This window comes from Caloenas nicobarica, chromosome 36 (genome assembly GCF_036013445.1).
Source record: "Caloenas nicobarica isolate bCalNic1 chromosome 36, bCalNic1.hap1, whole genome shotgun sequence".
In the NCBI taxonomy this organism is placed as follows: Eukaryota; Metazoa; Chordata; class Aves; order Columbiformes; family Columbidae; genus Caloenas; species Caloenas nicobarica.
The window spans coordinates 1148227-1173762 of NC_088280.1; the positions used below are offsets into that span (position 1 = coordinate 1148227).

Consider the following 25536-nt stretch of genomic DNA (forward strand, 5'->3'; position numbering starts at 1 on the left):
CTCTTCTCAGCCATTTTCTGCACCCGCCCGTCGCTTTTAAGCTGCTTTAATCAGTTTTTGGGGGCAAAACCTGAGGAAAAAAAAATGTAATTTCGTTGGGCTGGAGCCATTGTCAATGCTGCTCTTCGGGCTGTGCTTTGCTGGGAGTTTAAAGCCAGTTTTAGGGATTGTTCAGCTACGTGAGGTGATGGGTTTGGGGTGTGATGGGGACGGAGGAGCCATGGCTGAGGGGATGGGATGGAGATGGAGGAGCCGTCACTGAGGGGATGGGATGGGATGGCGGAGCTGTGGCTGAGGAGATGATGGGATGGGATGGGATGGGATGGAGGAGCCGTGGCTGACGGGATGGAGATGGAGGAACCGCCACGGATGGGATGGTGGAGCCATTGCTGAGGGGATGGGATGGAGGAGCCGTCATGGATCGGGTGGGGTGGGATGGAGGAGCCGTTGCTGAGGGGATGGGATGGGATGGAGATGGAGGAGCCATCACTGAGGGGATGGGATAGGATGGGATGGAGGAGCCATCACTGAGGGGAGGGGAGGGGATGGGATGCGATGGAGATGGAGGAGCCGTCGCTGAGGGGATGGGATAGGATGGGATGGAGGAGCCATCACTGAGGGGAGGGGAGGGGATGGGATGCGATGGAGATGGAGGAGCCGTCGCTGAGGGGATGGGATGGAGGAGCCATCACTGAGGGATGGGATAGGATGGGATGGAGGAGTCATCACTGAGGGGATGGGATGGGATGGAGATGGAGGAGCCATCACTGAGGGGATGGGATGGGATGGAGGAGCCATCACTGAGGGGAGGGGATGGGATGGAGGAGACATCACTGAGGTGATGGGATGGGATGGAGATGGGGGAGCCATCACAGATAGGATGGGATGGAGATGGAGGAGTCATCACTGAGGGGATGGGATGGGATGGAGATGGAGGAGCCATCACTGAGGGGACGGGCTGGGATGGGGGAGCCATTGCTGAGGGGACGGGATGGGATGGGACGGGGGAGCCATTGCTGAGGGGACGGGATGGGATGGGATGGGGGAGCCATTGCTGAGGGGATGGGATGGGACAGAGGAGCCATTGCTGAGGGGACGGGCTGCGATGGGATGGGGGAGCCATTGCTGAGGGGACGGGCTGGGATGGGGGAGCCATTGCTGAGGGGACGGGCTGGGACGGGGGAGCCATTGCTGAGGGGACGGGCTGGGACGGGGGAGCCGCGGCTGAGGGGCTGGAGTTGAGGGTAATCGATACTCGATTAATAATTGCACGGCAAGTTGAGGCGCTGGAGTCGAGCTGGGGCAGCCCCTGGTGTCATGGCCGGGGCCTCAGGGGACCCTGGGGACATTAAAGGGCCGGTTTAGGAGCCGAGAGGCAAAGGCGCGGGGCCAAGGGCCGGGTGAGAGCGCCGCTGCGCCCCCAGACCCGCGGCGACCCCGCCGCCGCCATCACACACCCTGAGCAGGCCAGCCCCGCGCCGCCGCCCAATCAGGAGAGGGCATGCCTGTGATTGACAGGCACGGAGGCAGGGCCTCCACCAATAGAATCGGGGGATTGATGCCGACAGGGGCGGGCTGGTCAGCGGCGAGCTCGCCCAATGGCAGGCGCGGGGGGCGGGCTTCTGGAGCACGGCCAATGAAGAGCTTCGTGGGCGGGCCAGAGCGGACGCAGCGGCCAATGGGCGGCGGGCGCGCCGCGCCTGCGCAGCGGGCGGGCAGTGCGGTGCCGCCGGCCGGAGGCGGAGGGGAGCGATGGAGCCGGGATACGGCGGTAGGTGCGGGGCGGTCCCGGGGCGCCGCGGAGGGCCGGCCCTTCCCTTTCCCCCGGCACGGCGGCTCGGGGGCAGCCCCTGCGGGAGGTGTCGTGCCCGCCTCCCGTGACGGGCGGGGGGCGGAAATGGAGCCGGTCCCATTTCTGAAGACGACACAAAATGGCGGCCGCGCGGCCACGCCCCCCGCCGCGTGCGCCCGGTCCCGCCTCTTCCCGCCGCCCCCGAGGCCTCCGCGGGGACCCGGCCCCTTGGGGGGGCATCCCCGGGGGGGTTCACGGGGGCTTCTCCTCATGGATCGGCTGATCCCCCCCCCGGACACCGGCTTCACCCCGGGTGGGGCCGAAAATCCCCCCGGGGGCGGCAGCAGCGGAACCAACCGGGGCTGTCAGAGCCGTAAACCCGCCCGGCGGTTGGATGTGAGGAAAAATTTCCTCACAAAAGGCTTTTTGGGCGTTGGAATCGGCTGCCCAGGGCAGTGGAGCCGCCATCCTTTGGTGGGGTGAATAGAGGAGGTTCTTGGGGACATTTTAGTGACGTGTCGGGTTATGGGTGGGCTCGATCTTGAGGGGCTTTTCCACCCAGAATGATTCTCTGGTTCTAAACGACCCACGACAGCTCATCCCCCCCCCAGATCCCCCCCCCAGATCCCCCCCCAGATCCCCCCCCCCAGATCCCCCCCCCCAGATCCCCCCCTCAGATCCCCCCTCAGATCCCCTCTCAGATCCCCCTCCCCCCCCCCAGATCCCCCCTCAGATCCCCTCTCAGATCCCCCTCCCCCCCCCAGATCCACCCCCCCCAGATCCCCCCTCAGATCCCCCTCCCCCCCCAGATCCCCCCCTCAGATCCCCCTCGGACACCCGCGTGTGTTTTTGCCCCCCGAGGGTTTTCCCTCCTCGGTTTAACGTCGCAATTTGTCAAACGGAGCCCAAGGAACCACCGACCGGCACCAAAGCGGCGCGGAAAGGGCCGTTATTGTCCTCGCGGTTCGTTCGCCGGCGCTGAGGACGCGATTTGTGAGGGGAAGACCACTCAGCAAAGCAGCAAACGGTGCCGAGTCGTCCCCTGGCTGTGTCTTTATACCTCTTTAAACTACGAAACGAGGCTGGTAGAACTGGAAGGAAATCGCCACAATTGACGTTTAACAGATGAACGTTGAAGTCCCCCGGTGAAGCTTGTTTGGAGACACAAAGATCCCACGAGGGCGACTTTTACTTGGCTGTTTAAAACGCTTCCTTGGGTTTTATAATTATGGCACCGGCAGGATTTTATAACCAATGCAGCGGCGGTGCCGCTTCTGCGAGTGTTTTACCAAGTTCCTGAGACCCCGCACGGCGCTTTTTCTGCGGAGATGGTTCGTAATTCATCCGGACGTCGTGTTGAGGACAAACCTGTTGACCAGTCGCTCTTTCCAGGTTCCCTCTGTCTCCACTTGGTGCGGATCCGACACCAGCGTCTCTTTCATCCTGCTCTTAAATGCTTTTAAAGCGTTTAAGTCGGTTCCTAAAGGTGTAAAAATGAGGCGAGAAACTGCGACGGGATTAAAACCACCCAAAACATGGGGCGAATCGTCCTCTACAAGTGCTGGTTTCTGTTCACTGAGTCCGATAAACAACTGGGGAGAGTTTAAGCAGCTGAAAGTTATTCCTGAGAAATCTCTCGTTGGATTTAACGAGCTGATTAAATCTGGGATCTCCCCTTGGCCGTGCGGAACTATTAATAGGTTAAAGCCACCAAGTGCGTTGCAGCTTTAGGGAGGTTTCGTTGTGGATTTTTACCATTGCGTGGTATAAAAATGAATTGAGTTCTTAGAGTTCTTGTGGGTTTGATAAATAAAGCTCAGGTGGAGCTGGCTCAGCTTAGAACCAACCCCTTTATTTTTAATTCTCTGCGTGCTGGGAATCGTGCGGTTCCGTGTTTTGGAGGAGAACGTCCTTTATAATTGAGCCTTGCGAGTGAGATAATTAGACACCGAACTCTTAATTACTGCGTTTTTAAGATGTAACGAAAGCTCAAGGTCTTTGCTTTGAAAGCTCGAGGTCTTGGCTTAACCCAGATTTTTTAATTTCTTCATATAATAATTGTGATAATACCTGGACGACAAACGTAACATGTCTCATGTCTCAGCGAGCCCGATACCAACGTGTACGCACGGGGCTGAACCGCGAGGAGCTTTATCCCATAGAATCTGGAGGTTTGGCTGGAAAACGGGGCATTTTGGGCGAAACAGCCTCGAGGTTTTGCGCTGGACCTGTTTTGCTCCCTGAATGGTTTAAAAAGCGAAGGGGAGGAGCTCGCTTGGGACCTGACATCTGGTTGGGGTCGATAACACGAGGGCTGTGCCTGGTTTTGCCGTCGATGGGCGAAAAACAGATCGACCGACCCGCGGAGAAGCTGATTTTGGGTCCTTTTCCCAGTTTTTGCTGCCAGTGAGGGTGTCCGGGCGCAGGTGACGAGCTGGGACGGCGCCCGTGACAACCGGGGACTCGGTGTCGCTTGATACGATCGCGTATGCTCAGCGGTTTTGTTGCTAGGGGTGGAGGAGGGAGCTTTAGAATTGAGCTCTGGGTTTTATGTCAGGCTTTGGGAGGCTGCGCTTGGGGTTTATCCTTAATTTCTGTTCTCTGACACAACCAGGGAGCTTTAGAACTGAGCTCTGGAGTTGAAGTCCGGCTTTGGGAGGCTGTGCTTGGGGTTTATCCTTAATTTCTTTGCTCAGGTTCAACTGAGGAGCTTTAGAGCTGAGCTCTGGTTTCAAGTCAGGCTTTGGGAGGCTGCACTTGGAGTTTATCCTTAATTTCCGTGCTCTGGCTCAACCAGGGAGCTCTGGGTTTCAAGTCAGGCTTTGGGAAGCTGCACTTGGGGTTTATCCTTAATTTCTGTTCTCTGACATGACTGGGGAGCTTTAAAACTGAGCCCTGGGTTTCAAGTCAGGCTTTGGGAGGCTGGAATTGGCGTTTATCCTTAATTTCTGTTCTCTGACACAACCAGGGAGCTTTAGAACTGAGCTCTGGGGTTAAAGTCCGGCTTTGGGAGGCTGTGCTTGGGGTTTATCCTTAATTTCTTTGCTCAGGTTCAACTGAGGAGCTTTAGAGCTGAGCTCTGGTTTCAAGTCAGGCTTTGGGAGGCTGCACTTGGGGTTTATCCTTAATTTCCATGCTCAGGCTCAACCAGGGAGCTCTGGGTTTCAAGTCAGGCTTTGGGAGGCTGCACTTGGGGTTTAGCCTTAATTTCTGTTCTCTGACATGAGCAAGGAGCTTTAGAGCTGAGCTCTGGTTTCAAGTCAGGCTTTGGGAGGCTGGAATTGGCGTTTATCCTTAATTTCTGTTCTGTGACACAACCAGGGAGCTTTAGAACTGAGCTCTGGAGTTGAAGTCGGGCTTTGGGAGGCTGCGCTTGGGGTTTGTCCTTAATTTCTTTGCTCAGGTTCAACTGAGGAGCTTTAGAGCTGAGCTCTGGTTTCAAGTCAGGCTTTGGGAGGCTGGAATTGGGGATTTATCCTTAATTTCCGTGCTCCGGCTCAACCAGGGAGCTCTGGGTTTCAAGTCAGGCTTTGGGAAGCTGCACTTGGGGTTTATCCTTAATTTCTGTTCTCTGACATGAGCGAGGAGCTTTAAAACTGAGCTCTGGAGTTGAAGTCGGGCTTTGGGAGGCTGTGCTTGGGGTTTATCCTTAATTTCTTTGCTCAGGTTCAACCGAGGAGCTTTAGAGCTGAGCCCTGGGTTTCAAGTCAGGCTTTGGGAGGCTGCACTTGGGGTTTACCCTTAATTTCTGTTCTCTGACACAACCAGGGAGCTTTAGAACTGAGCTGTGGGTTTCAAGTCCGGCTTTGGGAGGCTGTGCTTGGGGTTTATCCTTAATTTCTTTGCTCAGGTTCAACTGAGGAGCTTTAGAGCTGAGCTCTGGGTTTCAAGTCAGGCTTTGGGAGGCTGGAATTGGGGATTTATCCTTAATTTCTGTTCTCTGACATGACTGGGGAGCTTTAAAACTGAGCCCTGGGTTTCAAGTCAGGCTTTGGGAGGCTGGAATTGGGGATTTATCCTTAATTTGTGTTCTCTGACACAACCGGAGAGCTTTAGAACTGAGCTCTGGTTTCAAGTCAGGCTTTGGGAGGCTGTGCTTGGGGTTTATCCTTAATTTCCATGCTCCAGCTCAACCAGGGAGCCCTGGGTTTCAAGTCAGGCTTTAGGAGACTGGAATTAGCGTTTATCCTTAATTTCTGTTCTCTGACACAACTGGGGAGCTTTAGAGCTGAGCCCTGGGTTTCAAGTCAGGCTTTGGGAGGCTGGAATTGGGGTTTATCCTGAGTTCCCATGCTCAGGTAGAACGCCCCCCCCAGGCTCTCCAGTCTCTGCCCGTCCCAGCGCAGGGTCCCTCTGATCGCCCGGGGTCTGTTTTGCAGGTTACGGCACCTGGAACGCCGGGGCCACCAACGCTCAGGGTGAGTTTGCTTTTTTTTCCACCCCTTTCCTCCCTTTTTTTTCCGCCCCTTTCCTCCCTTTTTTTTCCGCCCCTTTCCCCCTTTTTTTTCCGCCCCTTTCCTCCTTTTTTGGGGGGATGCCCTTCCCTTCTGGTCCCCTTTTTGGCCCTTTTTTCACCCCTTTTTGGCCCTTTTTTCTGCCCCTTTTCTTCCCTCCTTGTGCTTCCGTGATCGCTCCGATTCCCGGTGTCATACACCGGATGAACTGGTCGCAATCGTGCGTGTAATTAATAACGAGCTTTGCTTTACCTCCGGAGGTTTGCACCGCAAAACGACGCGTGTCCTGGGATAAATCCATCATTATAAGGAACGCGCTTTGCTGTTACTGCTACTTGAGGGTTTTTATGGCATCATTTGACTTGCTTGCAAGCGCAAATATATGAAATCACTTCAAAAAATGCCTTTTCAAAGTATATATTACGCTTTTCATTTTCACAATGAGCTGGAAGTCCCAGCTTCCTTCTTTTCCCCGTTCTGTGCTAAAGGTTCCATCATTTTTACCAGCAATTAAACAGAATTATTTCTATTTAATCCCGGGACTTTGTTGCTTTTTGGGCTGAAACTCTTTTCTTTTGGTCCCGTTCAGGTACCTACGCGGCCAACGCGACGAGCTGGCAAGGTGAGCGTTAATAAATCCATTTACCGACCCTCAAAACCCAACGTTTGCCCTCGTATTAAGAATTCCGGCAGCGCAAATGCACTTTTCCCTCCGTAAAACACCATTTGCTTTTGCTAATAAACTTTTCCTCGTGGAGCAATTAGTTAATTGGCCTCGATTTGCATCATGTGGCTGCGATTCAAACCTCTCACCCCCAGTCAGTGATGAAAACGAGGGGTTTTTTTCTTCCATTTTTCCTCTTTTTTGTAAAAACCGGCGGCCCCGTCAAGGACTCGCACCCCGTGGTGCGTTTATTGTGCCGACGCGGAGCCAAAAGGCCGTTCCTGCTCCGGAGGCTTTAGAATGGAAATAAAACCGCAAATCGCAGCAGATGGGAGGAAAACAAAGACACAACGAGGCTGTGCTGGTCGTACCGGCGTCAATTTTTTGGTGGAAAAGGGGAATTAAAGCTGCCGGATTCGGTTGGGATCTCATGGAGCATCCGACACCTTCACGACCTTTTCCTGCCGCGTCTCTTTGAATCCAACTCCCCGCTTTGATTTTCTTTTGATTTATTTCGCCGCGGTCCGTTTTGGCTGCGTCTGCGGCGGCGACGTGACGTTTCCTTGTGTCGTTTTGCGGGACCGCGCGACCTGGGCTCGGGGTCTTGTTCAGCGATGCTGAATCCGACCCGCGGCGCCCGTTCCCGTGCTTCAAATCACCCAGGGATTCTCCTTGCCCAACGCTAAAAGCGTTCAGGATTTTCCTTTCGCGTTGCGCAAGGAGAATCCTTGCTGTTTTTCACGTTGAGGGAGGTGGCGGCGCAGATCCAAAAAGCCATCAAACCGCCTTAAAATAAAATAAAAAAAAAAATCAAGAGATAAACCCAGCCCAAAGCAGGAACTGGTCGGTAGCCACGAGGACTCGGCCAAACATCCTGAAACCAGAAACCCCGCCAGCGACAGCCCGGAAACGGGAAACCGAGGATGGGGTTGGAACTGGAGGGATTTACCGGTGGTTCGGTGCTTTGGGGAGAAAAATTCACCATTTGGGAAAGGGATGGAGCCGAGGGCGTGCGGGTTTTGTGTCCTTTATGGAGCCCAAACGCTGATTTTTTTGTTAATCGAGTTGTTATTATAATGTATTCGAAGCCTAATTAGGCTTCGCGAGATTCTACCGCACCTCAGAAATGCTCCTATAATGAGAATATCAGCCCTACAAGGTAAAACAAATGACGTTTTTGTGACAAAATGCCCCCAAGCTGGTGTCCCAAAGGGCTCTCGAAGCTGCAGAGCAGACTCGCGACACCCGAATCCCTGGGCCAGGTTCCCAAACTCCCAGTTATTTTTCCCTTTAAGATATGAAATTTCTTTGAAAGAATTTAAACTGCAGCCGGCGCCTCCGTTTGTGTCTCAACTCTTCCTCCGGTGTCTTTATAATATTAATATGAATTTGATTTCGTTTTCCCGGCAGGCTATGAAGGCTACGACTACTACAACACCCAAACCACGGCCGCCAACACCGCGGCCACTTACAACTACGCGGCCGGCGGCTCCGGCGGGTGGGAGACGCCGAAGGGCGCGGAGCTGGGGCTGAGCGCCGGCGTCGCCGCCACCGTCCCGTCCTACGGCGCCGAGCCCGCGCCCGCCGAGAGCTCCGACTCCATCATCGCCAAGATCAACCAGCGCCTGGACATGCTGTCCAAGGAGGGCAGCGCCGCGGGCGACGGGCTGGACGAGCAGGAGAGGTGACGCCGCCCGGGGAGATAACGAGGGCTGGGATCACTGGGAAGTCAGATTTAGGTCTTCGGGTTGCGCAGGCGCGATCCAGCGTTTGCTGCCTGGAAAACGAGCTTGGCTCTTATTTTTTTTACCTGTACACATATATGTCCATATTTTAGGGATGGATGGATTTAGGGATGGATGGATTTAGGGATAGATATGTGTATGTGTATATAAACATATCAAGGCTTTGAATGACTAGAAATTCAGATTTAGGTCTTCGGGTTGCGCAGGCGCGATCCAGCGTTCGCTGCCTGGAAAACGAGCTTGGCTCGTATTTTTTTTACCTGTACACATATATGTCCATATTTTACGGATGGATGGATTTAGGGATGGATGGATTTAGGGATGGATGGATTTAGGGATGGATGGATGGATTTAGGGATAGATATGTGTATGTGTATATAAACATATCAAGGCTTTGAATGACTAGAAATTCAGATTTAGGTCTTCGGGTTGCGCAGGCGCGATCCAGCGTTCGCTGCCTGGAAAACGAGCTTGGCTCGTATTTTTTTTACCTGTACACATATATGTCCATATTTTACGGATGGATGGATTTAGGGATGGATGGATTTAGGGATGGATGGATTTAGGGATGGATGGATGGATTTAGGGATAGATATGTGTATGTGTATATAAACATATCAAGGCTTTGAATGACTATAAATTCAGATTTAGGTCTTCGAGTTGTGCAGGCGCGATCCAGCGTTCACTGCCTGGAAAACGAGCTTGGCTCTTATTTTTTTTTACCTGTACAGATATATGTCCATATTTTAGGGATGGATGGATGGATTTAGGGATGGATGGATGGATTTAGGGATGGATATGTGTATATGTATATAAACATATCAAGGCTTTGAATGACTAGAAATTCAGATTTAGGTCTTCTGGTTGCGCAGGCACGATCCAGCGTTCGCTGCCTGGAAAACGAGCTTGGCTCTTATTTTTTTACCTGTACACATATATGTCCATATTTTAGGGATGGATGGATTTAGGGATGGATGGATGGATTTAGGGATGGATATGTGTATATGTATATAAACATATCAAGGCTTTGAATGACTATAAATTCAGATTTAGCTGTTTGGGTTGCGCAGGCGCGATCCAGCATTCGCTGCCTGGAAAACGAGCTTGGCTCTTTATTTTTTTACCTGTACACATATATGTCCATATTTTAGGGATGGATGGATTTAGGGATGGATGGATTTAGGGATGGATGGATGGATTTAGGGATGGATATGTGTATATGTATATAAACATATCAAGGCTTTGAATGACTATAAATTCAGATTTACCTGTTTGGGTTGCGCAGGCGCGATCCAGCGTTCGCTGCCTGGAAAACGAGCTTGGCTCTTATTTTTTTACCTGTACAAATATATGTCCATATTTTAGGGATGGATGGATTTAGGGATGGATATGTGTATATGTATATAAACATATCAAGGCTTTGAATGACTATAAATTCAGATTTAGGTCTTCGGGTTGTGCAGGCATGATCCAGCGTTCGCTGCCTGGAAAACGAGCTTGGCTCTTATTTTTTTACCTGTACACATATATGTCCATATTTTAGGGATGGATGGATTTAGGGATGGATGGATGGATTTAGGGATGGATGGATGGATTTAGGGATGGATATGTGTATGTGTATATAAACATATCAAGGCTTTGAATGACTAGAAATTCAGATTTAGGTCTTCGGGTTGCGCAGGCACGATCCAGCGTTCGCTGCCTGGAAAACGAGCTTGGCTCGTATTTTTTTTACCTGTACACATATATGTCCATATTTTACGGATGGATGGATTTAGGGATGGATGGATTTAGGGATGGATATGTGTATATGTATGTAAACATATCAAGGCTTTGAATGACTATAAATTCAGATTTAGCTGTTCGGGTTGCGCAGGCGCGATCCAGCGTTTGCTGCCTGGAAAACGAGCTTGGCTCTTATTTTTTTTACCTGTACACATATATGTCCATATTTTAGGGATGGATGGATTTAGGGATAGATATGTGTATATGTATATAAACATATCAAGGCTTTGAATGACTATAAATTCAGATTTAGGTCTTCTGGTTGCGCAGGCACGATCCAGCGTTCGCTGCCTGGAAAACGAGCTTGGCTCTTTATTTTTTTACCTGTACACATATATGTCCATATTTTGTAGATGGATGGATTTAGGGATGGATGGATTTAGGGATGGATATGTGTATATGTATATAAACATATCAAGGCTTTGAATGACTAGAAATTCAGATTTAGCTGTTTGGGTTGCGCAGGCGCGATCCAGCGTTTGCTGCCTGGAAAACGAGCTTGGCTCTTATTTTTTTACCTGTACACATATATGTCCATATTTTAGGGATGGATGGATGGATTTAGGGATGGATATGTGTATATGTATATAAACATATCAAGGCTTTTAATGACTAGTAATTCAGATTTAGCTCTTCTAGTTGCGCAGGCACGATCCAGCATTCGCTCCCTAGAAAATGCACTTGATTCTTATTGTTTCACATGCCCTTATAGATGTACATATTTTAAATATATATATATATATCTCTCAAACATATCAAGCCTTTTAATTGCTATAAATTCAGGTGAAGCTGTTCGGTTGCATGGGCACAATCCAGCGTTCGCTCCCTAGAAAATGAGCTTGACTCTTATTGTTTCACCTGCCCTCACATACGTCCATATTTTACATATATATGTACATATATATAAACATATCAAAGCTTTCGATTGCTATAAATTCAGATGAAGCTGTTCCGGTTGCGCAGGCGTGACACAGCATTCGCTCCCTGGAAAACGAGCTTGACTCTTATTGTTTTACCTGCCCTCACACGTACATATTTTATATATATATTTACAAATCTATCTATCTCAAACATATCAAGCCTTTTATTTGCTATAAATTCAGATTAAGCTGTTCCGGTTGCACGGGCACAATCCAGCGTTTGCTCCCTGGAAAACGAGCTGAACTCTTATTTTTCGCCTGTGCATGTACATATTGTACATATATATGTGTGTATATATATATTTCAAACATATAAAGTTTCACATACACATCAAGCTTCCAGTCTCCGCTCAATTCCTAGATTTGCCAGAAGTTCTTTTTATTTATAATTTAGGTTTCTTTCAGTATTTTCCCCTCCGCATCCCTTCTCACGCCTGCCCACTAATTCCATTTTTTCTCCCGCTGGGTTAAATTGTGCCGGTCTGGAGGTTTTTACATCGGTGCACGTTGAAATAGTAATGTAGATCTTGATGAGAGTTACTGAATAGGTGAAGTTTCACCTTTTTTTTGCCGTTTGGTGCTCGCAGACACGATCCCGAGGGGTTTATTGCGTTAATTCACCCCCAGGTCCAGCCAAGGGCCAACGAGAAGCAGTTTTGATCCGGAGAAGCTTTTGGGATCAGCTTTTCCGCCGGCAAAACCTAATGCAGAGCATTCTTGTGCCATAAAGATAGTGAAGTGACGACATCGCGGAAGGATTTCTGCTCAGATCCTTGTGCTGTAAAACATAGTTGTATAAAACATGGTTATTTTATATTTTCCTGAGTTCCCGGGAGAATAAATCAAACTGGAGCGGGTGCAGAAAATGATGGGTCGGCTGGGTTTAAAGATGTTTTTATCTCATTTTTCTGGCCAAAGACATCTAGATTGTGATGCAAACGTGTGTAAGATGTTAATTTAGGTCCTGACTGTTGTCTCCCCCGCAGCTCCTTCCGATTCGAGTCCTTTGACTCGTACGACTCGCGGCCCTCGCTGAACGACCGCGACGTGTTCCGCCCCGGCTACGATTACGGCGACGCGGCCGCCGAGCGCGGCGACTCCTTCGGCAGCCAGTTCGACGCCCGCCGGGATCAATCCCGCAACCGGGGCAACAACTACGGGCTGATCCGCGGCCGGGGCCAGAACCGCGCTCAGAACCGCGGCCGCTCGGGCGGCTTCAACCGCTCCGAGCACTTGATGCCGTCGTCCAGCTCCGAGCGGCTCTCGGCGCGGTGGAACGAGCTCAACTACATGGGCGGGCGCGGGATGGGCGGCGGCGGCTCCAACCGCCTCCCGTCCCTCTTCTCCCAAGCCCTCGTCCCCGATTACGGCGACTATGGGGATTACGGCGATTACGGCGACTACGGGGATTACGGCGATTACGGCGATTATGGCGATTACGGCGATTACGGCGACTACGACTACGGCGCGATGGGGATGTCGGGCATGGGCCGGTACGGGAACGCGCCGTACGGGATGGGGCGGCAGCGCAACCGGGACCGCGCGGGCGCCGCGCCCTGGCACGTCAACACGCTCGCTGTAAGTCGGCAAATTCGGCGGGGGGGGGTTTTGCCTGGGAAAAAACGGGGTTGTGGTGGCCGCGGTGGGACGTCTGCGCCGCTCGGCCGTGCGCGGAGCGGGCGGCTGAATTGGCCGTGATTCCAGTGTCAAATCGGTTACGTTTCCCTGGGTAGAGCAGAATGGCACCGTTTTTATATATATGCGTCTACATACCCACACACGCACACATATATATATAAAAAAATATACACCACCCATTTGCACCTAAAATAGAAGCTCTGAACATCATTTAAATTTCCCTGGATAGAGCAGAATGTCCCCAGTTAGATAGTTATCTATTTTTTTCTTTTCATATATATATCAAAATATAAATATACACACACACATATATATGTATATTAAAAAAATATATGTATAAAACGCTGATTTGCACCTAAAATAGAACCTCTGGAAATAATCTAAATTTCCATTTTTATATATTTATCTACATATACACACACATTTTTTAATATATATGTATAATATCTATATTTAAAAATATAGATAAATATACATCTATAAAATATATATTAAAATATTATATATATATTTTATATATAAATATATATTATATAAAAATATATATAACATATATAAAAATATATAAAATATATATATAAAAATATATATAATGTATATATAAAAATATATATATATAGAAACCACACTCATTTGCACCTAAAATAAACCTCTGGAAATAATTTAAATTTCCCTGGATAGAGCAGAATGTCACCATTTTTATAGATATATATCTATATCTATCTACATACACATGCATATTTATGTAAATATAACTATATATATATATAAAACCCACTCATTTGCCCCTAAAATAAACCTCTGGAAATAATTTAAATTTCCCTGGATAGAGCAGAATGTCGCCATATATATACCTATATCTCTATATATCTATATCTCTCTATATATATCTCTATCTATATCTATCTATATATAAATCTGTCTCTATATATCTGTTTCTCTCTCTGTATCTCTACACACACACACACACACATATATATATATAAAAAACAACCCCCATTTGCACCTAAAATAGAACCTCTGAACTCTCCCCCCGTCTCAAACCCGCTCTCTGGGGGCTCTAACCCACCTATAAAATCATTTCTACCCCAAAATCACCCCGTGGGGCGCCAAGAATTTCACCGTGCAGACCTGTAGCGACGGGGCGGAACACTTGGGTTTTTAAGCTTTTTTTTTTTTTTTTTGCTGCCGAATAACGACGCATTTCTTTGGCTTTCAGCCCAAGAGAAGAGGTTTCCGGAGCCGCTCGGGCGGGCGGCTGGAGGGGGACGGCGCCCGCAAGCGCAAACAGTCGCAGAGCGGCGACGAGCCCGACAGCAAACAGGCCAAGAGCGACAGCGACGCCGACGACTCCGACAACGGTACCTTCACCCTTTCCCCTGATATTCAGTGGTTTATCTCTCAACCGACCCATAGTTGTTCCATTCCAAAGGTTTTTTTAATCGTCAGCGTTGTTATAACACTCTCGCAGGTTTTACAATCTGCAGATTTCGTGGCCACGGGCAAAATTCAACGCCCAAAACCATTTGAACATGAGGACAATTTGCAAGAGCGACCAGTGAGCCCTTGGTGACCTCACGGGCGTTTTGAGCCGTTATCCCAGTTTTGGGTGATTTTTTTAGGCCCCTTGGGGCGTTAAATGGGAGAAAATCCCCCCCAGCACAACCCTTTTCCCCCGATATTCAGTGGTTTATCTCTCAACCGACCCATAGCTGTTCCATTCCAAAGGTTTTTTTAATCGTCAGCGTTGTTATAACACTCTCGCAGGTTTTACAATCTGCAGATTTCGTGGCCACGGGCAAAATTCAACGCCCAAAACCATTTGAACATGAGGACAATTTGCAAGAGCGACCAGTGAGCCCTTGGTGACCTCACGGGCGTTTTGAGCCGTTATCCCAGTTTTTGGTGATTTTTTTTTTTTAGGCCCCTTGGGGCGTTAAATGGGAGAAAATCCCCCCCAACACCAGCTAAATGGTGATTTTTTTGCTTTTACGCAGCAGATGAGGGCGAAGGAGAGGAAAAATCCGGAGATGAAGCTGACAAAGGTGTAAGTAGCTCTTTTTGATCAGTTTTGCGGCAGATATTTAGCGCTCGAGTGATTCCCTCTGCTCTTTCAACCGCACCGAGGGTCAGGATATTTAAAAACCCCCCAGAAATGGTGTTTTGAGCCCATATATTGTGGAAATATTTGCTCCTCGTAGTTTCCCCATGCACCGAGGTGCCCTATAATGAAAGGTTGGATCCTGCACTTGTATTTCTGCTCCTGGCGCGGCTCGTTAGGGCTCAATTCCAATTAGCGGTCGGTTCCTTTCCTGGTTCGGGGTCGTTGCCGCGTGTTTTATTTGTGACCCTCAGTCCGTTGCTCCTTTGGGCGGCGACTCAGCTCCCAACTATTTAAATTTTATAGCGACAAGCGACACTCGGCAGCGACTACGACCCGATAGATGGAAAACTGCGCAATTTTAGAATTAAAATGGGTGTTTAATCCCCAAATGGCACAAGCGTCGGTCTGGCTGGGGGGGGCTGTGAACCCTCCAAACCTCCAGAAATAACCGCGGCGGCTTTTTGTGTTTCTCTTTTCCAGGAGAAGAGGATCTGGGGGTGATTTAGCGGCTGAAAGCGGCGCGTTACCCCTCCCGGATTAACCCTGCGCCCGACCCGTCGGCTTCGCTACCAAAAACTGGAGTTTCTTGCTCAAAAACTGATGCGGCTCCAGCTGTGACCTGTTAATTCATCCAGGGCACAAAAGCACCGCGTTGGTTATCGGGAAAGCGCCCAAACCGTTGCGTTTCTTCTCGTTTTCTTAGTGCAGATGGCTGCCATTGGTTTATTTTATCGAGTTTATTTTATTGAGTTTATTTTCCTGCCGTGCTTGGAGGACGGTGCTGGGGACACACGTATCTCACAACAGGGCAGAGCAAAAATACCCTAAACGAGAGAATTTTCTGTGAATGCTTCAGTCACTGGTTTGTTTTCGTTTTTTCAAATCAATAGGGATGTATCGAGGTATATTAGAACACTTAATATAAAAACCGTGTTATCTGAAGTAGCTGAAACCACTTGAGCTGCTTTGGGATCGGCCTTTTTGGGTAACGACACATCAGCCCCCGGCACGTGGTGCTTTTTGCGTTTGGGGAAAACCACGTGCGGGACTTTTCTTGCCGCTTTGAGGTTGTTTCCGGGATTAAACTCGGGTGGAGCTGGATGTTAAATTCTCATTTCATCCTCCCTTTGATGCCCAGCTCTGCTCTCCGGGCTCCTTTACCTGAAAACGCTGCAGGTGAATTATTACCCTGCGAAGCTGACGCCGTGACCCGCAGCTTTTTACCCCAAAACGCCGCAGAGATGAGATCGGCTGAATCTTTAGTTATTTTTTTTTTTTGCGCTTTCCCACTAATTACAAAGGAATTCGTGAGGAAACTGAGGGGTTGTTGGAAAAGTTCCTTTTCCCCAGGTTTCCCGCAGCAGATTCAGGTGCAGATCCCAGAAATTCTTCTAAAATTCTAAAATATTCACTCACTGCTGCGTGAATTCAATAAAAGCCATTTCTAAATGATTCCTACAAAAAGAACACCCAATAATTTAACAGTCTCAGGCAGACTATTCCCTGACTGTCCTCCTTGGTTTTATTAAAGCCGACTTCACCGTGTTTTTCTAAATGCCTCATCGTCTTCCCAAGTTTTATTTACAAAATTACGATTAACAAGAGGTACAGTTGGGCTAAATCTAATGAAAAAAAACCACTACAGGGCGCACGATGTGGTTTTACATCCTGGTTTCCTCAAAGTGGGTGATTTGTAACCACAATAATTTTGATTTATTCTTTTCCTTCCTCCCCAGCGTCTGGAGAAGGTTGTGAAGATGATGATGAGGAGGTGAAAAAGAAGAGGGAGAAGCAGCGGAGAAGAGATCGGATGCGGGATCGCGCTATGGACAGGTGAATAATATTAATAATATGAATATCTGCCCCGGTTATTCCTCCCCACGAATGGAGGATCCTGGTTTGGGGCTCCGCTTGCTGATTTCAACAGGTTTTTTTTCCCCCTTTTTGTGTGTTTTGTGACTCTTTTAAGATGAGGAGAATACCGCGGTGTTTATAAACGATAAGTTATAAATTCAGAAGGGTGTTTTAAGTGGTGTTATGTGCAGCTTCAGTATTAAATAAGACGAAACTAACAGCGTTTCTGTATGTCGGGGCTTTTTATCTCCAAGAGTTTAATTCACCTTCTGCCCTCGTGATTTCTCCAGTTGCTTTTAAACTCCTGTGGGGTTTTAACGTCCAGTCCCGTAGCATAAATCGAGTTTTACGGAGAATTAGGTGCCGTTGAATCCGTGCAGCTTTTACAGCGATTACAAAGTAAAATTGGGTGGAAAAAACGAAGAGGTAGAAAACTACAACGGGCCGGTGCCGGTCTCCATGTTGATGTTCTCGTTAAGCTGAGCTTGTTCCTCCTTTGCCGTCCACTTGCTCCGTTTAGGATCCAGTTTGCCTGTTCCGTCTGCAAGTTCCGCAGTTTTGAGGAGGAGGAGATCCAGAAACACCTCCAGAGCAAGTTCCACAAAGAGACTTTGCGATACATCGGCACCAAACTCCCCGATAAAACCGTTGAGTTCCTGCAGGTACGGGGGCTGCTCAGCCTTGCCTCAGCCCTTCCCTGCGGCCGCTGGGACGTCCAGGCTTAGTTTGGGTCATCTAGTCTTAATAAGGGACAGCCAGGCTTAGCGTGGGACATCCAGGCTTGGTGTGGGACATCCAGGCTTAGTTTGGGTCATCTAGTCTTAATAAGGGACGTCCAGGCTTAGCGTGGGGTGTCCAGGCTTAGTTTGGGTCATCTAGTCTTAGTAAGGGACGTCCAGGCTTAGCGTGGGGCAGCCAGGCTTAGTGTGGGTTATCTAGTCTTAATAAGGGACGTCCAGGCTTAGCGTGGGGCAGCCAGGCTTAGTGTGGGTTATCTAGTCTTAATAAGGGACGTCCAGGCTTAGCGTGGGGTGTCCAGGCTTAGTGTGGGTTATCTAGTCTTAATAAGGGACGTCCAGGCTTAGCGTGGGGCAGCCAGGCTTAGTGTGGGTTATCTAGTCCTAATAAGGGACGTCCAGGCTTAGTGTGGGGCAGTTAGGCTTAGTGTGGGTTATCTAGTCTTAATAAGGGATGTCCAGCCTTAGCGTGGAAGAGCCAGGCTTAGTGTGGGACGTCCAGGCTTGTTTTGGATTATTTAGTCTTAATAAGGGACGTGCAGGCTTAGTTTGGGTTATGTAGCCTTAATAAGGGGCATCCAGGCTTAGTTTGGGGTTTCCGGGCTGAATGCGGGACATCCATCCAGGCTTAATTTGGGATTTTCAGGCTTAGTTTGGGTTATCTAGTCTAAATAAGGAATGTCCAGGCTTAGTTTGGGATATCTACTCTTAATAAGGGGCACCCAGGCTTAGCGTGGGGCAGCCAGGCTTAGTTTGGGTCATCTAGTCTTAATAAGGGACGTCCAGGCTTAGCGTGGGGCGTCCAGGCTTAGTGTGGGTTATCTAGTTTTAGTAAGGGACGTCCAGGCTTAGCGTGGGGCAGTCAGGCTTAGTTTGGGTCATCTAGTCTTAATAAGGGACGTCCAGGCTTAGCGTGGGGTGTCCAGGCTTAGTTTGGGTCATCTAGTCTTAATAAGGGATGTCCAGGCTTAGCGTGGAAGAGCCAGGCTTAGTGTGGGACGTCCAGGCTTAGTTTGGATTATTTAGTCTTAATAAGGGACGTGCAGGCTTAGTTTGGGTTATGTAGCCTTAATAAGGGGCATCCAGGCTTAGTTTGGGGTTTCCGGGCTGAATGTGGGACATCCATCCAGGCTTAATTTGGGATTTTCAGGCTTAGTGTGGGTTATCTAGTCTTAATAAGGGACGTCCAGGCTTAGCGTGGGGTGTCCAGACTTAGTTTGGGATATCTAGCCTTAATAAGGGGCATCCAGGCTTAGCGTGGGGCAGCCAGGCTTAGTTTGGGTCATCTAGTCTTAATAAGGGACGTCCAGGCTTAGCGTGGGGCGTCCAGGCTTAGTGTGGGTTATCTAGTCTTAGTAAGGGACGTCCAGGCTTACCGTGGGGCAGTCAGGCTTAGTGTGGGACATCCAGGCTTAGTTTGGGTCATCTAGTCTTAATAAGGGACTTCCAGGCTTAGCGTGGGGCAGCCAGGCTTAGTTTGGGATATTTAGGCTTAATGTGGAATATTTAGGCTTAATGGGGGATTTCCAGGCTTAGTTTGGGATTTCCAGGCTAGATGTGGCACAAACAGGCTTAGTTTGGGATTTTTAGGCTTAATGAGGGATATCTAGGCTGAAATTCGGGCTTTCCAGGGCTCAGTTTGGGATTTTTAGGCTCACACAAGCGCGCAAGGGGCTACAAACTCATCCCCGCCCCGGTTTGCTCGCATCGCCGCTCGTTAACGCGTCACCGATGACATCACTTGGCACGACGCGGTTCCCCACGCGTTTCCCCGTCGGGAGGGAAAGTTAATTGTGCAAATTCGAAGAGAAAGACCAGAAATTAATATCCCCGAGATTGTTTCCACCATCTCCACATCTAGAGCTGAGGAAGGAGGGACGAGAACCGAGGCGTCGCATTTTTCTGGGTGACCAGCGTTTGCGTTTTGGGGGCGTTTTTTGAGGATTCGGGTTTTCCCGGGAGGAATTTGATGGCGATGTGAGAGCAGGGCTCAGTTTGGGTTCGATTCGGTAGAAATTAGCAGCGACGGGGAGGGGAAAACACCCGCCTGGTCTCGTTAATTCACCCTAGGGGTTTGCTCTGGAGAACTCGTTTCCCTTTTGAGCCCCTCGATGGTCTTGGTGTGTTTTGAAGACGACGAGTTTTGTCCTCGTCCCTTCCAGGAATACATCGTCAACAGGAATAAAAAAATCGAGAAGCGGCGCCAGGAGCTGACGGAGAAAGAGGGAACGAAACAGAAACCGGATCCTTTTAAGGGTGAGTGTCCGTTCCGCGTCCGGAGACAGAGCGAGTGCGTAAAAAAAAAAAAAAAAACAAATTAATATTGTTCCCAAAGAGAAACAGCAGCACAAACGTGAAGGATTTGGGTACCTCAGCCTCAGGTTTCGGGTGGGTTTTTTTTGCCAGCTTTGTGAAATAAATAATTTTGGTGGGGAAGGGGGAAGGTCTGGGCTCGCTGCTGTTTCTCCAGCGGCAGATTCGTGAGGCTTGTGCGATGTCAGAAAACATGGTAAAGAGGGGGAAAACTCCCAAAATTCTTCATTTTGGGGCTGTTCGGTGAACGCAGCCGCTGTGTTTAACGTTAAAAGAAAGTTGATCTGTCGTGGCAACAAACGCGATGGGGAAAAATCCGCTTGGGCTGATCGATGTTTGTGTCCCCGACCGCGTTTTCTGTGCGGGGAGCGGAGTTTAGTTAAGCCACACGTCGGCTCTAAAATCTCGCTGGCAGAAAACCTGAGCCTAAGTAGAGAGGAGGAACAAACCCCGGGCTGGGGAAAGCACGAATTCTTCCTCCCACCTTCATTAAATAGATTTTTTGGGGAGGGAAACGGCCTCAGTAAGTGGATTTATTTGTACCCGGGGCTGTTCTCCTCTCTGTTCCTCTTACTCTTGGGCGCTGCATCGCTACGATCTGTTTGAGAGGAAAAAATAAACCTCTCCTCCCCATCTTAGAGCAACGTAGTGATTGGTTTTGCCTCTGGAGGCAGAAACTGGAAGGAATCCGGGCGCTGGGGTTGTTCGAGGGGTGGGAAGGTGATGTGAACTGACCGAACGTCTCTGGTTTTTGGGGTTTTGCGATGTTGCGGCCGCAGGGATCGGCCAGGAGCATTTCTTCAAGAAGATCGAGGCGGCTCACTGCTTGGCCTGCGACATGTTGATCCCGGCGCAGAACCACCTCCTGCAGCGGCACCTGCGATCCGCCGACCACAACCGCAACCGCAGGGTGAGCGGCGCCGCTCGGCCCCGACCGAGCTCGATCCGCCCCTCTTAAAAAAACCTCCTCGGAGTCTCACATCGCACCGCGAGGTGAAACCGGGGAAGGAAAAGGGGCTGCGGGACGGTGACGTGCGGGCTGCGCAGGGTTTGCTCTGTAAGGAAGCACGGCGGGGGTGAGAAGCGGGGAGGTAGAGAAAAGCTGATGTTAAGAGGGAAATCGGGGTGTTTTCTGTGCTGGGGGTTTAGCGGGGTACGTTATCCGGCCGTCCTGCGTAAATGTGCAGACCGAACACTCCCTCTTTCAAAATGTGCAGCGCTTGCTAGGGATTAAAATTAAAAATGGCCTTTGTGGGCGCTTGGGGGTTCATAAATGAGGCGTAATCGGTGTCCGAGCTGCGGCTCCGTCTCCTCCGTCTTGGAGTGTTTGCTGCCCGGGCTCCAGCTCGGGGTGTTCGGGACGTTCCCCCAGGCAAAGGGGATGCGGGTGCCCCCTTGCCCCCCCTTTTCCTGACATTTTCTGGGATTTGAGATCAGATTTTCCAAGCCCTGTGGAAGAGGAGGGAACCCAAACCCCGGAGCCGAGCTCCTCGTTGCGGCTCTTTCCCCGTTCCGCTCACCCCGCTATTCGTTCCCTTCCCAGATGGCTGCAGAGCAGTTCAAGAAAACCAGCTTACACGTCGCCAAGAGCGTCCTGAATAACAAACACATCGTCAAAATGCTGGAAAAATACCTCAAGGTGAGTGCAGGAGAGTCCGGCAGCTCCGGCCGCCGTCCCGGAGCCGTGTCTCGCCGCGGGCTGCGCGGCGGTGCCAGGACACGACGCCACGTCCACTGCCTTTTGTCTCCAAACCTTGGTCTGGTTTCTTCTCTCCGTAGACGTTTTGCCATTTCTCTTGTTGGTTGTGGTTTTCTTTTTTTTGTCGTTTTTTTAAAAATTTATTTAACTCGCAGACTGTACCTGCGGTCGTCCCCAGGCACGTGTAGATCAATTACGAAACGGTCCAAAATGGAAATAGAATTTTAAAAGAGGCAAAATAGACAAAGAAACTCCATTCCCCAGAGCCGCCCCTCGAGCCGTGGGCCCCGAAACGGGGGCGCATCCGATTCCTGGGAGTCAAACACCCCCCTTGGCCCCCATTTATTTTTATTTCCCTCTTCCCTGGGGAAGCGGCCGATCTTCAGAGCCGAGACGGAACACGGGGGCAGGCTTAGGGCTCGTTTTAAATCCAAACCAGCGTTCGGAATGACAGAAAGAAGCCTGGAAGGCGCAGACTTCAGAACACGGGGGGTTAAGCGCGGCTTAAATCGCCTCCCGGTGAGCGCGGGTCCGTGGGTTTAACCGAGGAAAGGTCGAAACCTCCTCCGGCAAGCGAAGAGGAACAGAAGCGCTTTTGGCTACTTGTGCGTTCCCTGGGAATCCGGGACCGGCCCAGGACGCGTTGGGAGCTGCCCCCGCGCACCCCCCAAACGGGGGAGCACGTTTCCCCCGTCCCACCGGCACCTGGGCTTTAGTTCTGCTCTAAGCCCGGCTTGAGCTTGCTCTCGTCATGCCCGGTCTCTGCTAAAATCTAGCCAAAACATTTAAAAACCTGCTAAAACCTGCGACTCCACCCGCTGGGTCCAGTGCAAAGAGACTTTGAGCTGAGAGTTTGTCGGCGCGGGACGGGCGTCCCCCCCCTAAACCCGGCGTCTCCCCCTAAACCCGGCCTCTCATACCCGTTGAGCAGGAGGGTGAGACTAAAACCCTGCGGTACCCCACAGGAGAAAAATAACAAAAAAAAAAAAAAGAGAGCCAGCCCTTGGGGCAGGCGAGGTGCCGACCTCCGCCGTCTCTCTGCGAAAAATTAACCGCAAAAAAAAAAATAAAAATAAACCTCTCGAAAGGCCGGAACCGCTCAAGTGCAACTCCCGTCTACCCCTGCCAGGGTCCGCAGGCGCCTCCACAGCTCATGATCAACGGTATCAAAGGCTGGCGGCAGAAATAAATCACCCCGCGGCACGAGGAGATCTCCGGATCCATCCCGGCACCGGCTCCGTATCATTCCCAGGTGCAAAACCAGACTGAAAAGGGGTGGAGAGGAAAATCTGAGGATTTCAGGTAATGCCAAGAGCCGCCTTCGCCATAACAAACCCGCTCTGGGGAAACTTCCCCCCGCAAGGAAGGGCCGGAGCCGCGGGGCGAGGCGTTAAACCAGGACTTGGCCGCAGCAAGAGGCGATTCGAGGCTCCCTCGTCCCGGGGAAGCCGCCAGCGGCTCCGCCGCGCGTGGACTCGGCCCCCGGCGGCCCCGCGATCGCGGACGGCGCGTCCAGATCGCCCGGTAAAACCCGGAGGTTTCCAGGTTTAGCCCCTTTCCGCCACCTCCGCGGGTCGCGCCGCTCGGCCCAGGGAAGGCAAACGTTGAGGTTTCTCCTCCGCCCGCGCGGATCCGCCGCGCTCGGAACCCCCAAGGGGTTGAGATCGACCCACGGGCAGGGGATTAAAAAAGGGAGGAAAGCTCCGGAGAGCTTTTTCCTTCCCGATTTAAAAAAAAAATTGGAACGTTTTCCCCGCCGCGCCGCAGTCAATCGGGTTTCGGGTGCCGCCCAGCCCCCCTCGCCGCGATGGCGCGGTGAAAAATAAGCCAAAAAAAAAAAAAAGGGAATTTTGAGGAATTTGTCGGGTTTGTCCCAGCATGGCGACGACGAGCAAGGTGGAGGTCGCGGGGCAGCGCTCGCCCCGTCCTCCTGTGCCGGGATCCGCCGGCGGCCGGAGAAAGGTAAAGAGGTCAAAAACCAACTTTAAAACCCACGAAAAACCTAAAAAAAAAAAAAACCCCAAACACGCCTAAAACGTGGAGGGTCTCAGGCCGCGAGGTGACGACGGCGCCTGGATTCCTCCGTTTCCCGTCAAAGCGAGAAGCTGGAAGCGTCGCCGCTCTCCCCGCGGGGAGGGGAACCGGCCGCTGGCGCCTGGGGCAGAAATTCCCTTTGGATTTTAATCGTCTCCTTTAAACCCAAAATTCCGCCCGGGAGCGGAGCCGCCGGCCGCCGGTTCAGCCGCCGCGCAGGAGATGGGATTTCGTAACCGATACTTCTCCCCGGGTTCTTCTCTCGCTGCAAATCCTTCGGGATTTTCCACGCCGGATTTCCTTTGAATTTGATTTTATTTTTTCCACCGTTTTTAAGAATTCGCCCGCTCGCCCTCTCCGGGGTTTTCTCCGCTGACTCTCGGTCTCTCTCCCGTTTTATTTTCCGCAGGGAGAAGATCCTTTCACGGACGAGATCGCGGACCAGGACGTGGACGACGCGCTGGACGGCGCCGGCGACGCCGCCGCGGAACCGCCGGCGGCCGCTGCGGGAGACGGCGCAACCGCCGAACCCGCCGAACCGCCCCAGACCGCCCCGGAATCGCCCAAACGCGAGGAATTCCTGAAAAACCTGGGCGAGCAAAACCAGCTGCTGATGCCGCCGTTCCTGCAGGACGACGAAGCGGAGGAGGAGGAGGTGACGTCGGAGGTGACGCCGGAGGTGACGCCAGCAGCGACATCAGAGGCGCCGGCGCCCGCGGGTGACGCCCAAGAGCCGCCCGCGGATCCGGAAAATCCCCCAAAATCGGCCGTTTCTCCCCAAAATGAACCCGAGGGTCGGGCTAAAGAGGAGGAAAGCGGGAGCGACGCGGCGGCTGCGCCCGAGGAGGCGCCCGCGGAATAACTGTGAATATTTGAATATTTCCTGCAGGTGATGCCGAAATCCGCGATTTTTCCGGTCGTTCTTTTTCTCGTTTTTCCAGCGAAACGCCCAAACGGGGCCAATTTTGCTTTTAATTAAGGGGAGGGACGCGGCCGCTTCGTTAGGGACCAGCCCCTCCCCTCCCGGTGATTCGTTTTGCTTCGTTTTCTGCAAATTCCTTATTTTTGTTGTTGTTGTTTTAGGACGAAGAGCGCAGGAATTTCCCCGAGAAACCCTCTGGCTGCGGCTTTTTGGGGAGAATTTTAGAAAGAAAAAGGAGGAAAAAAAAAGAAAATTGAGGTTTGGTAAAGTTCTAATAAAAGAATCGATTCCATCCCAGCGCCTCTTTGGGTTTAAACGCGGCAGAAACGGACGGAGCCGGCGCCGAAAATCCGCAGTTTGGGGCGTTTTTCTGGAGTTATTTCCCAAAAAGTGGAATTTTTTTTCAGTTGGGAACGGCGTTAATTTGCATCTACCTCTGGTACGTGTGAGGATGGGGGTCGGTAATTAGTTTTTTTAAGCTTAATTATCTCTAGAACCGGGCGGGTGTTTGTGTGGAGATTCGCTCTGGGCCGAGGAAATAAAGTTGCGTTTTCCCCAAAAATCCCTTTTCTGGCAGAATTTGCGGGTTGTGGCTGCAGCGTCTGAGTCCGAACCCGATTCCTGATGGATTCACCCCCAAAAATTAGAAATAATTGGGTGTTTGTCAGGGTGAGGCTGGATGTGGAGTAAAACCCTCGGTTTATTTCCCTAAAATCTCATTTTTCTTCCAAATATTTTTTTTTTCCCCCAAAATATACATATTTTTTCCCCCAAATATTGTTTTTTCCTCAAAATCCATTTTTTCCCCCAGGATTTTTTTTTTCCCCCTAAACTGTTATTTTTTTCCCAAGAAATCTCTTTTTTTTTTCCCCAAA

The 25536-nt window shown here is 50.6% G+C and overlaps 2 protein-coding genes across 5 annotated transcripts in view; one reads left to right on the forward strand and one right to left on the reverse strand.

Moving 5' to 3' along the window:
* The window catches only part of XAB2 (XPA binding protein 2), a 202005-nt gene that overhangs the window by 21221 nt on the left and 155248 nt on the right, over window positions 1-25536 (reverse strand). The gene's annotated exons all lie outside the window — the stretch shown is intronic.
* On the forward strand, window positions 1693-25217 carry AKAP8 (A-kinase anchoring protein 8). 4 transcript variants are annotated; one of them, XR_010607754.1, is made up of 14 exons: window positions 1693-1771; window positions 6172-6210; window positions 6836-6868; window positions 8321-8594; window positions 12347-12938; window positions 14218-14359; window positions 14996-15043; window positions 16839-16935; window positions 17477-17618; window positions 19856-19949; window positions 20786-20916; window positions 21550-21645; window positions 22835-23007; window positions 24149-24228. XR_010607754.1 is itself a non-coding variant. In XM_065655041.1 (14 exons), the coding sequence occupies exons 1-13, from the start codon at window positions 1753-1755 to the stop codon at window positions 24599-24601; spliced, it is 2160 nt and encodes a 719-aa protein (XP_065511113.1). In that variant the 5' UTR covers window positions 1693-1752; the 3' UTR covers window positions 24602-24628; window positions 24823-25217. The 4 variants fall into 4 exon arrangements, 3 of the variants coding, with proteins under 3 accessions (XP_065511113.1, XP_065511112.1, XP_065511114.1); XM_065655041.1 differs by lacking the exon at window positions 22835-23007 and adding an exon at window positions 24823-25217 and having other exon boundaries at window positions 24149-24628; XM_065655040.1 differs by lacking the exon at window positions 22835-23007 and having other exon boundaries at window positions 24149-25217.